Here is a 17142-nt window from a genome sequence, read left to right as displayed (position 1 = left end):
AATAAGGTAATAGTTATTGTGAAAAAACGCAATAATTTTGCGAAATAACGCAAGACTCTTGCGTAATAACGCGATAGTATTGCAAAATAACGCAATACGTATTGCGAAAGAACGCAATAGTTATTGCGAAAGAACGCAATACTGTCGTGTACAATCTCCACCCCGGATGTTCAGTTTGGCATTTATTTGTCAATTTTGATGAAATGTTCTTGAAGTTTCTGTCCGTCATTGCGTTTTTATCCATTGTGCTCTTGTCGTGGTACGGTTTTGCTTGAAAGGGGCGGGGTGCTAAAAACCAGAAGGCCTATGTTTGATCTTCAGAAAACGTTGCCATAATAGACATTTCTGTGGCATTTTTGCCCGGGGGGAAGGGGCAACAAGTTTTAAGGGCTTTATTATCTTTTCACACACCCCCGTATTGAATCATGTGCGTTCTGATTTTTTTAAACACAACCGACTCAAAATGGCCACCAAGCACAAACGCGTGCTGACAGAAGAGAACTGAACGATTCCCTCGTAACTACAAGTACTGCGTTTTACCCATGCACCTGAAGGAAACAAACTTAAGAATGTTAATAATCACTTGAATTTAACGGTGCATCCACAAAAGTGCATTCGTAATGTAACAATGGGGGGAAATTGAACTGATATGATTTTGAGGAATGGTTGTTTGGGTTGGGGGATGCATCAATAATATGCTCAACATTTCACCAAGTTGAAGAAAACTAATACATTTAAACGAATGATAATGACATAAGAATGATTTTCCAACTTTAAATATTTTCCCCGCAATAACCCCCTCCCAAAATACATAACCAGTTTATTCAATGTTTAACTGATAAAAGAATCACTAAGCCGTATACTAATATGAATTAGAAAAGAGTTGTTAAGCTTGTTAAAGAACTGAACGAATTTTTTTTTAATTTTTAAAATAGAATTGTACTTTTCAGTCTCCATTTGTTCCCAAAGCTAAAAAAGTGTTTGATGGGGGTCATTAGGCAGTGGTGGGTTATGGGGATGGTTGGGATAATTAACCATAATCTTTCAACTGATAAAAATACCAACTGAGTAGAAAATGCCAATGTTCCCTAAGATTCGTGAAATAACAATCTCGTCATACAATCTCTAGTCAATGCTTCAGATCTTTGGTCCTATCTATTGCTTGTCCTCCGCTTACCCCCTTTACAAATCCAGGTTCCGCCATGCAGGGTGGGGTTTTATACACCATAAAAACTTTATCTGTCAGAAAATATGACGTGAGAATTTCCTATAAGTAGGCCTAAAGTAGGCCGAATTAGGCCTATAGGTTCATACATTCGGACTCATGCATTTTTTTTTTTAAACATCGGGTTTATTTAACAAAAACTATTGCGTTATTTCGCAATACTATTGCGTTATTTCGCAATACCATTGCGTTATTTCGCAAAACTATTGCGTTATTTCGCAATAATTACTGCGTTATTTCGCAATAAGTATTGCGTTATTTCGCAGTAATTATTGCATTATTTCGCAATAAGTATTGCGTTATTTCGCAGTAAATTTTGCGTTATTTCGCAATAAGTATTGCGTTATTTCGCAGTAACTATTGCGTTATTTCGCAATAAGTATTGCGGTATTGCGCAATAAGTATTGCGTTATTTCGCAATACTATTGTGTTAATTCGCAATACTATTGCGTTAATTTGCAATACATTTATTGCGTTATTTTTGCAATACCATTGTGTTATTTCGCAAAACTATTGCGTTATTTCGCAATACTATTGCGTTATTTCGCAACACTATTACGTTGTTTCGCAAAAGTATTGCGTTAATTCGCAATAAAAAGATTTTTCACTTTTAAAATGTGGCAAATTATATCGTTATACCCTTTTTTGGTTTACATATTAAAATCGTTCACATTTGACACAGACATTCGAACCGACTCAAATCGGTACAAATAATATACTAATTGTATTTTTATAACATATTTTAAGCTGCTTTTTGCCCCAACGGCGGCAATATTGTTTTCCCTACATGCATTCTATTTAGTCAGATGGCTTTGAGTTCTTGTTCAAGTCGGTATTCTAGATAAGGCTAGGCAAACACCTAAATAGTTTGCACATGGCCATGTTTTTTAAACAAAAGGACAGACGTTTATATCCCTTATCATTGTAAATCGGTTCCTTTGGTAACCATGAATCTCTACATACTTTTCTTTGGTGCCATGTTGACCCATAATCAAATGTCATGGTAATCGGCGAAGGCGTTCGGTGAGGAGGTCTTGTAGGAAGTTTCAAAAAGGGGATTGTGTTTCCCGGCCAATTTATAGGTTAACTTCTGCGGGGGTATGACTTAATAAGCCTTACACGATGATATTGAACGTTTTTTGTTATTAAAAAACAATACAACCAGTACGTCAATCGTAAACAACCGCCACGGCACTTAGTGCAAAAACCATAGCGAGTTATTAAATTTCATACAGACGTTTCTAGGTGATACCTAAGTCCTCACAGGATAGTTTCTGAGAAGGATGACATCAACATTTTGGTCATGAATGTGGAAATTATTTTTAAACATAAAATAAAACACCCTTTAAGTTGCAATGCTTGGATTGAACATTTTAATTGGATGCAAAGAGTCATTTTAATTCAAATCATACATGGTGAAAATGGTTTGGAAGCCTTACCCGTGCCGTGTCCATACACATTGTACCAGAAACTGAAACACCACTTGTTTCCTGGCTGTTCTCTACTTGGCGAAACGACAGGGCTGACAAGTATAGCGATTCTGCCTCTAGAAGCATCCAACGCGCTAAACACAATAAAGTGGCCACTCGCATCTGTGTTGGGCAGGGATTTTTTTCATAGAGTAAACAAAAACAAATAATTTTGGACGAAATGTTGCATTGATGATTAAAAGACGATCGGCCGATATTCTTCAAAATTTGGAAGAGACCTGAGTTTGCTTGTATTCCTTAAAGCGATTTAGTTGGTTAAATCAAGGCAATTTGTAAACAAAAATCTGTTGCTACAATCGAAACCAGCGAATGTATAATTATTTTAACACCCATTCGGATTTTTAGCGACAACTCTTGGGCAAGCTTTCATTTTATGACACGAAAACAATACATGATTTCTAAAAATGTATCCCACGACCATAAGCTTTAAAGGTATTGACTGTTGTTGTGAGTTTATCATGAACAAGCGGCAGTAGCCTTCCATTGATATTAGTGTCGCACCCAGGGGGGGGGGGGGAGAGGGGGCGCCTAGAGGTGGTAATTTTCTTTTTGTAGGCCCATGATTTGACCTTCGTGATATGTATGTGACCAATTTTCGAGTAGTAAAACAGGGGTGTAAGTGGCGCCACAAACGTCAAAATAGTCCGACCCCCCCCCCCAAAAAAAAAAAACCAACTTTTGTTTTTCGGCGGCCATTTTTTTTTTAATGTTTAACTTCGAAAAAAAATGACAAAAATAATATGAGCCCCCCCCCCCCCCTGCCAAATCCTAGGTGCGCCACTGATTAATATCATTTTATTGCTGTGGTTATGTATCACCAACCTCCGTTGAATTGAAAACAGTACGCCTACGTGAAACCTTTATGAGACAGGTTAGTGTAGAACGCCATAAGAATATTCAAATATCATACGACTAGGTCCGAGACACATGTAACTTCCGAAAACATAAACAAAGCGGGATGTCTTTCATTGATGATCTTGTGCTTTCATCTTGAAATTCAAGGATATGGTATCTTTTGGTGTCTTTTGTGGACATAAGATAATGCACCAGCCCCACATATACATTGCTGTCTGATATCAGTTCTGGATTTTTGTAGGGATGCAGAGTAATCACACAGAATCAGAGTGCGGAATGGCGTCCCTGGTCAACACATTTAACTCTATGTTTTACTTACTTTATGCGGAGATCAGTTTTCAACATGTATCTCTATCCGCAGCCTTCTTACCTTCAGGTTTTGCAGTCGTGATTTCATAATTTAGTGGACAGTTAACAATATTCACCCGGAAGTGGGAAGACAGATTAAAGAAGATATGTGCCACCGTTTTGTAAAAAGGACAGATGGACATGTAGAAGGTGATACACCTGACTTAACGTGCTGGTACTTAACAAGTAAAGATCACAATTTGACAGAAATCCTTTTTCCCCAATCTTATATGTAGGCTTGAAAGTATAATTCCCTTACTTCTCGATGTGCGCTGGTTTTACGCCAAACCGTTCCGAGGTTTTCATACAACTCAAAGATTATGAATCTTATAGTGATGCATGATTAAATGAATGAAATCAAGACAAGAACGGAAAGCTTACGCCCCTTGATTTATGCTAAGACCAACGAAATGATTATTTAGCTTATAGTCTGGTCAAATAATTTGTGTTTGTTGGTAACCTATCTTCGGGACACTGTGTATAGATTAATAAAACATCACGTAATGCAAAAACTCACTGCCAAACGTCTTGTCGAAATCTGGCCTAGCGCTATAATAAGAAGCTGCCCCCTGCTGGTGCTGCCAGTTGGAGCTGTCCTCGTTCGATTGTCTCCAGCCACAAAACCCTTCCTCGAAGGTGCAGTTGAAGCCTGTGCTTGCAGTGACCAACAAAAAAAAAAAAGCGTCGTCAAAAAGTAATATAAGCGAATTTAAAAAAAATGGAAAGAATCTCGGGGGGGGGGGGATGGAGAGAATTAAATCAGAACGCAAAAAAGTACTACCAAATCTTCTTATAACCAATCATGCCTCTTGTTGTTTAGAGGTTGCTTGTGAAAATTGCTTGGTGTGACTTTGCTCAATACTCAATGAAAAACAAAAAGTGATAAACCAGTGTCAGTGCAAAAACGTTGTTACTCAGTTTTGAGTGGTTTGAAAAAAACCCGTATAAATAGGTTTTCGATGTCTCGTTAAAAGTTTGCGTTTCATTCGATAAAAGATAAAGTAGCCTCAAGAAGACAATTTAGACAGGAACATGTTTAGTATGTTGAATACTTTGTTGTCCCTCGTAATGTTGGATAAAAACCTCTTAAATAAATCAGATCAACAAACGACGTTTTTGCTTGAGACGATGCGTCATGTAAACATTTGTCAAAATGTCGTAACTCGTCAAGATACGTCTTTTTGCATGAACACGCAATACGACCCCATTACTTTAGCACCTACAGCTTAAACTATCTTCAGTCACGAAATATTTGATACTATATCTCGAAAACATCTCAGAATTGATCCCTATTCTTGTTAATCATTCCCAGTAACAACGTATTCAGAGTACCAAAAGTCTTTAGTTCGATATTTCTATTTTTCCTTATTTACTTCATTTTTGTTTCTCGTTTTTTTTCTACTAAACTCTATTTCACTACAACATAACATTATTATGTCTTATTTTCTTATTGCATATATACGCAGTGTCGTACCAGTGGACCTCACTGCTGCCTACGACACAGTGTGGATCACAGCCCGTTCCTGAAACCCCATTTCCGATCGGCATTTAGTGCGGTTCCTCGCCAAAATCATTTCCAACAGCAGTTTTGTCTTCACAACAAGTGACGGGCAGACAAGCCGACCACGTCGCCTGAGAAATGGAGAACCCAAGGCTCAGTATTGGCCCAACCCTCTTCAATATCCACATTAGCGACCTACCACACACCGAATCTAGGAAGTATGGCTATGCCGATGACTTGGCCCTCCTGCACCAGATAGAAACTGGACAATGTGGAGAAGGTGCTCTAGCTGACATGGAATACATCGCAGACTACCTGACGTCATGAAGACTCAAGCTGAGCGTTGCAAAAACTACCTCATCTGCCTTCCAACTAAACACTAAGGAAGCCTATCGCCAGCTAACTCCTACCGTAACGGGTCTCCTCTGTCCTACAATCTACATCCCACCTACCTCGGGGTTAGACTAGACCGGCAACTCACCTACAGGAAACATTTGGAAGCCCTCCGTTCTATCGTTTCAGTGGGTAACAACCTCCTACGTCGGCTGGCTGGGTCGTCATGGGGTGCCAGGACATCCTGCCTTCGAACTGGTGCTCTTGCCGTCGTACACAGCGCTGCCGAGTACGCTGCCCCAGTATGGTGCCGCAGTGCCCATGCTAGGAAGCTTGATGTGACCCTCAACGAAACCATGCGGATCACCACTGGCTGCCTACGCCCTACTCCAACGGACCTCCAGACTGTTCTTGCAGGCATAGCATCTGCAAAGCTTCGTAGATAGTGCCTCACAGACAGGCCTGTGTCAAAGGCCGAGGCAAACGCTGATCACCCTCTGCATCAGCTGATCCAAGATGCCCAGCAGCTTGGTGGTCAACGCCTTACCTCTCGTCGCCCTTCTCCCGTCATGCTGCAGCCCTTTGCAACTCCAACTTCACCTTGTGTAGTGACAGGAAGGCTGACTGGGAGCAGACTGTTCGACCTGACCAATTAACTGTGACCCCCGACACCACAGCCCCACCCGGCTTAGCCTTGCCTCGAAGGACTAGTTCAACCTGAACTGCTTACGTACAGGAGTCGGCCGGTTCAATACCAGCATGTTTCGTTGGGGCCTACACCAATCAGCAGCCTGTATGTGTGGATCTGACCATTGATGACCTTCAAGGGGTCAATGAACTTCTGCATATCATATTTTATAGATAATAATACTATTCAAAACACCACTTGTTTATTACCCATATCTAAATTTTGGGCATTCCTGCTCTGATATTAATGTTCAGATATGTAGACATTTCATATTTGACCTCTGATGACCTTTGCGAGGTCAATGAACATTATATTCTCTGATTGCCGTATTTTATAGTGTCACTTTTTCATGACCAAAGTCTAATTAGTGCAAAAGGAGTGTATTTTAAGAATTATTCTACAGCACGTCATGAAGTCAGACCCCAAAGAATTTTGTTTGTGCGTGACCTCTGATCTCAATTTTCCATTTTATAAGGCAGGCGCAGGCGCATCAGAATATAAGAGGTACATCGGACAAGCGTCACTCTCTAACAGTGATAATTGGGCTTAGTAAAAGGTTAAAAACGAAGTTATTCCAGTCCATCTGGATTAAACATGGTGTAATAAGTAACAAGAGTGAATATTGTTTGACATATGTACTTTTTCCCTTACAAAACAGACCCACACATTTCTATTCAAATCTCATCATATTGCGTTAGCCAATAAAACAAGGAGAACAAAGGTCACCTCAAAATTGTTTGTGGGGGTCTAAATACATATTATGAATGCAGAATAATGGTTGCATTATCATTCTTTGGCACGATTGAAGCTTGGGTCACGAAAAAAATTTTCAGGAATAAATCTGATAAATAGCGGCAACTAAGATATACAAAGTTCACTGACCTCTCTAAGGGCATGTTCCCACACCTGAAAATTCGATAGGTAGGCTGGGATTTTACAAAGGTAATGACCTCTCGTAAGGTCACCAGAGAATAAATATGAAATGGCATATATATGAACATTCTCTTTATAGCATGAACACCTTTCATTCAGACATGAATCGTTAAACAAGATTGGGTTTAAAGAGTACATTTTAGAAATAGCTATAAGCAGGTTTACAAAGATCACTGACCTCTCAAAGGTCACCAGAGGTCAGATATAAATTTGTCCCACATCTGACTATTGTTTTCTTTGTATGATGACCTATGACATACTTTGGTCATAGGAAAACCCTTCCTCGAAGGTGTAGTTGAAGACTGCGGTTGCGGGACAAATAAAAACAGAACGCTTCGTTGTTATCAGACCCGATAAGCTGTTGGAATTGCTGAAATTCATATTTAATGAAGCTAATAATTTACCGTGACATTTCCTCGTTGTCGCTCATTGCATTGAAAGTGTTGAGATAGCCAATGGAGGTGAAATAAAGGAGGCTTGTAAGACGGCGAGTGTGTGGACAGCACGGCAAGCATGGAAGGTTTATTCTAGAACTTATCTGGGGTCAACTCCCCGGCGCGCATGCGCATACATGGATACATGAATATGCATATCACTACAGAAAGTGTCAAGTAAACAAAATGAATTTTTCTTCGATCACGCACAATGCATTACCTACCGCCACGAAGTACGTCACCAAAGGACCCAAAATGTGAGTACAAGAAAAGTCACGATAACGTCAGATAAAAATCGATTGTTTACAAACTACAGGAATAGACTGAGATATCGTGTTCATTTTTTTTTCATGCTGATTGGTCTTAGGTTGTGAAACACATCGGTTAAAATGTTTACCTGACCTTGCATAATACAATTATTACAAGAGTAAATGAGATTTCTATTGAAGATAAATGTCAAAAGCATCCACTAAGATACCCTGTTCATATTGAGTAAACGCAATTTTGGAAAATTGTGTTTACTGGTTTGATGCCGCACGCACGAGACGAACATTAAAAGCGCATATTGCCTCATCCACTCATTATACATTTGTATAGTAAACAAGAATTTGTACTTGAATTTGAGTGGTCACGTGAGAGGGTTTAACCGATCAAAGGGAAAAAGAGTCCGATTTACGGTCCGATTTTCATGTGACACCGGGGTATCCAAATAGGTCACATAACAAACACAAAGTAAGTTTGCCCTACATTTGCAGGACTCACTCCAAAAGCACTTTGAGATATTACGGGCCGCGTCTCTGGAAAATGAACATTATATTCTCTGATTGCCGTATTTTATAATGTCACTTTTCCATGACCAAAGTCTAATTAGTGCAAAAGGAGTGTATTTTAAGAATTATTCTACAGCATGTCATGAAGTCAGACCCCAAAGAATTTTGGATGATGTTGGCTATTTTAAAGGCTTCTAAAAGAGATCTTTAATTTTTCAAATTGTGACAACTTCTCAAACTCTTCAACGACCTTTGATCTTTCTTTTATAAAAGTGTACTTACTTTGTTCTTTCATTATGCAATACTTTGTACTGTCTGTCCATTTGTCTGTCTTTTTGTCCGGTTCTCTTTTTGTTTCCTGTCATATTTGTATTGATCGGTATGTTTTTTTCCTGCAATTGTTTCCCTGTGTTTTAAGACATGTTTATACAAGCTTCAACTTCTTAAATTTACCTGCATTGTTTTTTATTCGGATTTTGCTTTAAAGTATTCTTATTTGATTTAATAATATTATATTTATATTCATAATGATTTGAAATTATGGTAATAAATGTCTACTTGAACTGAATAAAATATATATATATAAACGACCTGTTTCAACTTCAAAATTCATATTTCAAATTTGCATATCACCTCTTACAGCGATTGATACAGTCATACTGTCGATCAGCTCACCATCTGCGTCGAACGCTTGGCATTGTAGTGTCTTTCTATGGATGTCTCTGTTAATAAATGACACAACGACACAACTGCTAACGCTGAATCCGTCGATGGTGTCGATGCTTCTGTTACTGACTGGTTTCACTCGCTGGCCAGCCAAAGTCCACACAAGTTCTACAAAGAGAGATGAAAAGGAAGTGACAAAGTTGGGTTTTTTTTTTAAATGTGGCTGGGTCCATTTAACATAAATAACATAGGACTAATTTTCATGTTATTAACTATAGTAACTGTTGAAATTGCACGTTATTTGCACAAGTTATCTCCATTTTTACTACAAATACCACAAATGTCAGTTTTGATTGAAAATGCCTTTTAAATACAATGAACAAATTGGGGTTCATACCTCCTTAAACAAAAACTTGAAATGAAAAAAAGACACAAATCACCATCATCATTTCAGAAAGAAATTGATTTGTTCCTTATATTTCAAACACAAAATCTGGCATAAAATAATGTTCCAGTCTTGACTCAATATATTACAATCTCATTTGTATATTAATGCCTGTGTGTTGTCTCCGGTTCTCATTCGGCTGAATAGCTTCAAAGCGTTAATCATTTCACTGACAGCTGTAAAAAAAAAAAAAAGGGGGGGGTCCTTTTCGTAAGCATTCTACTGGTAGCATGGACCGATTTCAGTAATTCTTTTTTGTCACATGAGTGGAAAGACATGCTAGTTTAATACAGGTACATTCTGGATTGACGCATCGAACTAAACTGCTTGTTATGGGGAAATATTTATCCAGGTCACTTTCTTTTTGACTCACCCTGTACCTCGCGGTTGACGTCTAGTACAGTGCACGTAAATGGATGATCTCTTTCCGCAAGGACAGCTTCTCCACCATCTGAAGGAAAGTCTCCAGAGGCATCGAAGAGGAACATTCGAGGGATAACTGGGGGAAAGGAAGGATCCCAATAACGGAGACAGACAACGTAGTTCAATGGTACGAGGAAATGAATATAAGATAGAAATTTAGGTGTTACCAATCGAGTTAGCCGTTCTGATTGTGTTCGATAAAGATTGAAACATCCAGATGATTCGTTTTCCTCGTTCGTTTGAAAAGGCAATTTAAATCAATAAAGTTTCATCAATATGATTGATAATTATTTATCACTAACGCCAAGTTCCTTTCAAGTTTGAAAAAGTTCGACATTGTTAAGGTGTGATTGGCGTAAATACCGCGGAAGATTTTTGCAATAATTTACCGAATCCGGGGTAGTGGTAAAGTGTTTCAGGTTTGATTAAAAAGAAAGCAAATCATACCAGTATTTATGTCATCGATTGCAATGTACGACTCATAGCCGTCACCTTTGACTGCCTCAAGAGCAATTTGAAATTCCGATGTAGCATTTCTCACACAACTCCTGGCTTTTAACCAAACCCTTGGATTCGGATATTGACCGCTTCTGGTTAAGATGATTTCACCCTCGCTGATTGTGTGATTTACTGGAAGCTGGTACACATTGAGGGCCCCTGTCAAACCAAAACAAACATAATAACGACGAAATAAATCATTTATTAAACCTTTCTGTTAACTCATTGAAAGATTATTGTAGTTTATAATGCAGGGGTAATGATGTAGAATCTGAGTAAGTGTTTTTTTCATCATGAGGATTCTGCATCTGTATTCTGTTTTTGAATCGAATTTAAAGAAAATAATATCGTTATAGGGGGCTCTGGATAGAGATAGTACCTTTGCTGTCTGTCAGCTGCACTCTCTTGGTAGAGTGAACAGGCATCACTGGTTCTCATCCATCTCCTAAATCTCTCACGTGCTGGCTCCAAGTGCCACACCCCGGTATACCGCTTCAGCTGGCGGGCGAAACCACGTGAGAGGGTGGTGTCTACACTGCACCACTGGGCGGATGAGCTACATCAGACAGCCAACGACCAGGGCGGAGGAGGTCAACGTCTGACCCAACGGCCACGTGTAAAGGAGTAAACCTTCCAAATCAGGAGTGGAGCCCCGAAGGCGGAATGGTGCCTTGCAAACACCGTTTCGGCAGCTCCTGCAGCCAAGCTGGTGCCAAACGTCATGCTCGCATTCCTTTGGAACCCATCAGCAAGGCCGAGAGGGGGATTCTGACGCATGGGCAACCCAGGATCTCCGTACTTCATGCCCAGGCTTGCGCCCTGGAGAGGCCACTCCAGCCTCACCCTAGAGTGAGGAAACAACACGGCAGCTGGCAGTTACGGGTTATAAGTCCCATCCAATTGGCGTAGGAAACGGGGCGCCACGGGTCAGCTGCGACGGTGGGAGGAACCATTGCGTTCCATTGGTCGGCTACCGCCCGCCTCAAGCCGGGCAGCCCCCGGCCAGTAAGGTGTCGACCCGCCAACGTCCGTCTGCCTCATTGGGTGCTTGGGGCTTAGTGTAAAGCACGACAAGCGGACGTTAACACCGCACCAGACAAAAAAGGAAAGAATAAAACGAAGATGCCAGCTCTTCGCATATCAAGCTGCAATGTTAGAACCATGCGCACAGGGCTCTCAGACAGCCTTGACCACATTGACGACTCTCGCAAGACCGCCATCATCGACCATGAGCTCGACCGACTCAATGTTAGCCTTGACCAAGGCTATCAGTTGTTCCCATACGAACTTGTTCCCGCTACCGCACACCGCGACACAATCACTAGTTGTACTATACCGTTAGCCTCAACGACCCTTGCGTGTGCTTTATGTGCATATACGTACGCCCCACACACACTTCCGCAAACAGCCGTACGTACAGCAAGTCGAGGCGGAAGATAGCCTTGACGCAACCGTGGCGAATTCTTATGTGTTTCTTTATAGTTTCGACCGAAATCGGCCGAAAATTTCTGATGCGCATATATTACACGATATCCAATCAAAGCCCGTAAACTTTGACCCGCGATATACATATTCATGACCCGCAAATTACTGTATACACCACGTACATGTATGTTCACTCAAACCATGGTCCCATTTTAAACCATTTCTCCAGTTTTATTACAAACAAATAAAATATGCCGCTATATGAGTGAACAATTGTTCAAAATGATATATTTCCAATGTATTGCGAATTGGACATGCAGTTCAAGACCGTCCGCCGACATTTTGTCGGTGCAACAGCGTACATTATCACGCCGCTACCTGCCCGTGCTATTCTGCCGGACAGCGAATGTAGGGAATAGGTCAACTCGGACCCAGGTCAAATTGTACCCATTTAATCGAATGCAGGTTAACTCGTATCTATAAGCACCCGTATGAATTAAGTGCAAGAAACGAGCTATTGACTTTGGGATGGAAATATACGAAACTGTCAGGTACATGGTGAAAAAAAAAACTCTCCCTGAATTCGTACCATGTGCAACATACATGTACATCTCATACGTATGACACATGTATTTTAACGCGTACGTATGAATCGTATGTCGTACCTACGACATACGTACGACATGTAAGTCGTAGATGTAAATCGTACGAGATACAAGTCGTTCTCACAAGATATGTTGTATGTACGACATAATCGACAAACAAGTCGAACATACGAGTTACAATTCATATTTTGTACACACGAGATATTAAGTCGTACTTATATATACGACTTTGTCATATGCGAAATATATCGTACCCTGTCGACTCGACTTATGCACGACATATATGTCGTACCGGCACCTGTCGACATTATGTCATATGTTTGATATGTCATACCCTGTCGACATATATGTCGTAACCTGTCGATGATATTAGTCGTACCCTGTCAAAATATGTCGTACCCTGTCGATATATTAGTCGTACATACGACATATAACTTATAAGTTGTTCATACAAGTTAAAATCAGTCTTACAGAATAAGTTTGCTGAAGGAGAGATACCCCTCCCCCCCCCCCTAAAAAAAAGTCAGCAGTAGATACATACTCAATAGTGTAAGCGCTTTTTTGGCCGCTGAACGTGATTTCAAGCGCAGCGTGTCTCACTGCATGGCGCCAGCCGGGCCGGTGCCTACAGTGGACGGCCCCAACGTGGCCTCTGTGCATGGTGACATCGTTTTTGCCGGCGTGCGGTTTTGTACCGTTTGCCGTTTTTTGAAGGTCTAATTTTTTATCCTTTTCATTTCATTTTCGACCCAAACTATGTGTAACTTTATAAATATTATTCTACTATTATTTAAGATTTGAAGGGGGTGTTTTATAATTATTGTTACCACAGGCCGTCTGGTTTATAAACCTTTGGTCGTATTATGCAATTTAATAAATATTCATATTAATGGTCAGCCGTTATCCAATGAGAGAAGACTATTTACCATAGGGCGAACTTATTATCATATTCAGCATACACGGTTGCGTCAAGGCTATCTTCTGCCTCGACTTACTGTACGGCTGTTTGCGGAAGTGAGTGTGGGGCGTACGTACATGCACACAAAGCACACGCAAGGGTCGTTGGGGCTAACGGTATAGTACAACATTGTGTTGCTGCGCGAGCCGTGTGCGGTAGCGGGAACAAGCTCATATGGGAACAAGCTGATAGCCTTGGTCAAGGCTAACTCAATGTCGACATTGCTGCTCTCCAAGAGACACGGCTTGCTGACTGTGGTTCCCTTAAGGAGAAAAATTATACTTTCTTCTGGCTTGGCAAGAGCGCAGAAGAGACCCGAGAACATGGCGATGGCTTTGCAGTGAAAAACACCCTGATTGCCACAACTGTACCACCAACAGGAGGCTCCGAACGCATCCTTGCCATCCGTATATCCACCAGCAGTGGACCAGCCAATCTGTTGAGCGTTTACGCCCCAACCCTCTGCTCTCCCCCTGAGTCAAAAGACAAGTTCTATGAGGAGCTTGACACTGCCATCAGCACCATCCCAAAGAACGAGCACCTGTTCCTCCTGGGGGACTTCAATGCTAGGGTTGGCGCCGACCACGAATCCTGGCCAGACTGCCTTGGACACTTTGGAGTGGGGAGTATGAACGAGAATGGGCAGAGACTGCTAGAGTTGTGCTGCTATCATCAGCTCTGCATCACCAACACCTTTTTCCAGACTAAGCCATTGCACAGGGTCTCCTGGAGACACCCAAGATCCAAACGCTGGCACCAGCTCGACCTCATCATCACGAGACGAGAGACACTCAACTTTGTCCACTTCACCCGCACTTTTCATAGCGCGGACTGTGACACGGACCACTCCCTCGTCCTCAGTAAGGTCAAGCTACAGCCCAGGCAGATCCACCATGCCAAGCAGAAGGCACGTCCCCGCATCAACGCCAGCCGCTCCATAAATCCAACTGTCACCCAGCTCTTCCTCACCTCACTTGATCAAGCACTCTCCTCCTCCAATCAGCAAAGTGCTGTGGACAAGTGGAACTGCCTGCGTGACACCATTTATGACCAAGCCCTCGCAGCATATGACAAGAAAGTGAGGAAAAATGCAGACTGGTTTGAGGCCAATGGAGCGGAGATGGAGCCAGTTATCGAGGTCAAGCGCACCGCCTTCCTCAAGTACAAAGATAATCCATCGACGAGGAACCTTGAGGCTCTTAGAAAAGCTAGGGGCAAGGCCCAGCAAACAGCACGACGCTGCGCAAACAACTACTGGCTCAAACTCTCCTCCCGCATACAAGCCGCTTCCGACGCAGGTGACATCAGGGGTATGTACGAGGGGATCAAGCAAGCCACAGGTCCCTCCATCAAAAAAACAGCGCCTCTGAAATCCAAGTCCGGTGAAGTCATCACCGACAGCAGCAAACAGATGGAAAGGTGGGCTGAGCACTACATGGAGTTATATGCCACAGAAAACACAGTGTCAGAGGAGGCTCTGAATGGCATCGCAAACATGCCTGTGATGGAGGAACTTGACACGGACCCCACGCAAGAGGAGCTCAGCAAAGCCATTGACAGCCTCGCTTGCGGCAAGGCCCCAGGTGCTGATGGGATAACACCTGACATCATCCAACTTGGGAAACCAACCCTTTTGCCACATCTTCACGACTTCCTCTGCCTTTGCTGGAATGAAGGAGCCGTCCCCCAGGACATGCGTGACGCCAAAATCGTCACCCTGTACAAGAACAAGGGCGACCGCAGCGACTGTAACAACTACCGCGGCATCTCTCTGCTCAGCACTGTGGGGAAGGTCTTCGCACGCGTTGCCCTTATCAGGCTCCAGCTTCTGGCGGAGCGCGTCTACCCTGAGACACAGTGTGGCTTCAGGGCAGCAAGATCCACGGTGGACATGATCTTCACCCTTCGACAACTGCAGGAGAAATGCCGTGAACAGAGGAGACCTTTGTATCTCGCTTTCGTCGACCTCACAAAGGCCTTCGACCTTGTTAGCAGAGATGGTCTCTTCAAGCTGCTTGCTAAGATTGGTTGCCCTCCAAAACTTCTCAGCATCGTGACATCATTTTACAACAACATGCAGGGTTCAGTCTGTTGTGATGGAGAAACTTCAGAGGCCTTCCCAATCCGCAGCGGAGTGAAGCAGGGCTGTGTTCTTGCACCGACCCTCTTCGGGATTTTCTTCTCTCTCCTGCTGTCGTTTGCATTTGGCTCATCCCCTGAAGGCGTCTACCTACCCTCAAGAGCTGATGGCAAACTCTTCAACCTTGCCCGCCTTAGGTCCAAGACGAAAGTGACCAGTGTACTCCTGAGGGAAATGCTATTTGCAGATGATGCATCTCTAGCATCACACACAGAGACAGGGCTCCAGCAGTTGGTGGACAGGCTCTCTTATGCATGCAAGGAGTTCGCCCTTACCATCAGCATTAAGAAGACCCATGTCATGGGCCAAGAAGTCGAAACCCCACCCTCCATCTCTATTGACAACAAGACCCTAGACTGTGTGGGCACCTTCACTTACCTCGGATCAACAGTCGCCAGCAACCTGTCACTTGACGCAGAATTGAGCACCCGTCTTGCCAGGGCCGCCACAGTGATGGCCAGGCTGGCAAAGAGAGTGTGGTCTAACAAGAACCTAACTGTGCGCACAAAACTCCAGGTCTACCAAGCATGCGTCATCAGCACTCTGCTATACAGCAGTGAGGCCTGGACCACCTACACCAGACAAGAAAAACGGCTGAACAGCTTCCACCTGCGCTGCCTACGCCGCATCCTTGGCATCAAATGGCAGGACAAAGTCCCCAACACGGAAGTCTTGGAACGTGCCCACTCCACCAGCATGTTCGCCATGTTGAGCCAGCGCCGCCTCAGATGGCTCGGTCACGTCCACAGGATGGACTCCGGTCGTCTTCCAAGGGCCATCCTGTATGGCGAGCTTTCGTCAGGCTCCAGGCCAATTGGTCGTCCGAACCTACGATTCAAGGACGTCTGTAAACGCGACATGAGGCAGGCTGGCATAGACCCCAACAGCTGGGAGGAAGCCGCCCAGGATCGCAGTGCTTGGAGGCAGACAGTTGCCGCAGGGATCCACCGCGCTGAAGAGAGGCGCACCTCCTTGCTGCAGGAGAAGAGGCAGAGGAGGAAATTGCGAGTAGCAGCCCCCAGCCCTGAGTCAGTCCCCTCTCCTTTCGTCTGCGCTAATTGCGGCAGAGACTGTCATGCAAGAATTGGACTGCTCAGCCACAGCCGCCGCTGCAACAAAGACGACAATCCCCCGGGCGCAGTCCATCGTCAGTATTGACGGACGGATGCCTACTACTACTACTAATATCGTTATACCCTTTTTTGGTTTACATATTAAAAGCTTTCACATTTGACAAAGACATTCGAACCGACTCAAATCGGTAGAAATGTTATACTTACGGTATTTTTAAAATACTGTTTTTCCTAAATGCATTCTAGTTAGTCAGGTGGCTTTGAGCTCTTGTTTAAGTCGGTATTGTAAATAAGGCTAGGCAAAAACTAAATAGTTTGCACATGGCCTTGTT

At 42.8% G+C, this 17142-nt stretch overlaps 1 protein-coding gene across 1 annotated transcript; it reads left to right on the top strand.

Moving 5' to 3' along the window:
* Positions 1 to 11770: 11770 nt before the first annotated feature.
* LOC119732818 lies at positions 11771 to 16895 on the top strand. The gene is made up of 2 exons (XM_038206421.1): positions 11771 to 11857; positions 13899 to 16895. The coding sequence occupies exons 1-2, from the start codon at positions 11771 to 11773 to the stop codon at positions 16893 to 16895; spliced, it is 3084 nt and encodes a 1027-aa protein (XP_038062349.1).
* Positions 16896 to 17142: the final 247 nt, after the last annotated feature.

The sequence above is a fragment of the Patiria miniata genome, unplaced genomic scaffold (assembly GCF_015706575.1).
Source record: "Patiria miniata isolate m_02_andy unplaced genomic scaffold, ASM1570657v1 HiC_scaffold_25, whole genome shotgun sequence".
NCBI lineage: Eukaryota > Metazoa > Echinodermata > Asteroidea > Valvatida > Asterinidae > Patiria > Patiria miniata.
Note: the sequence above shows the minus strand (reverse complement) of the source record. Positions and strands in the feature narration are given on the sequence as shown.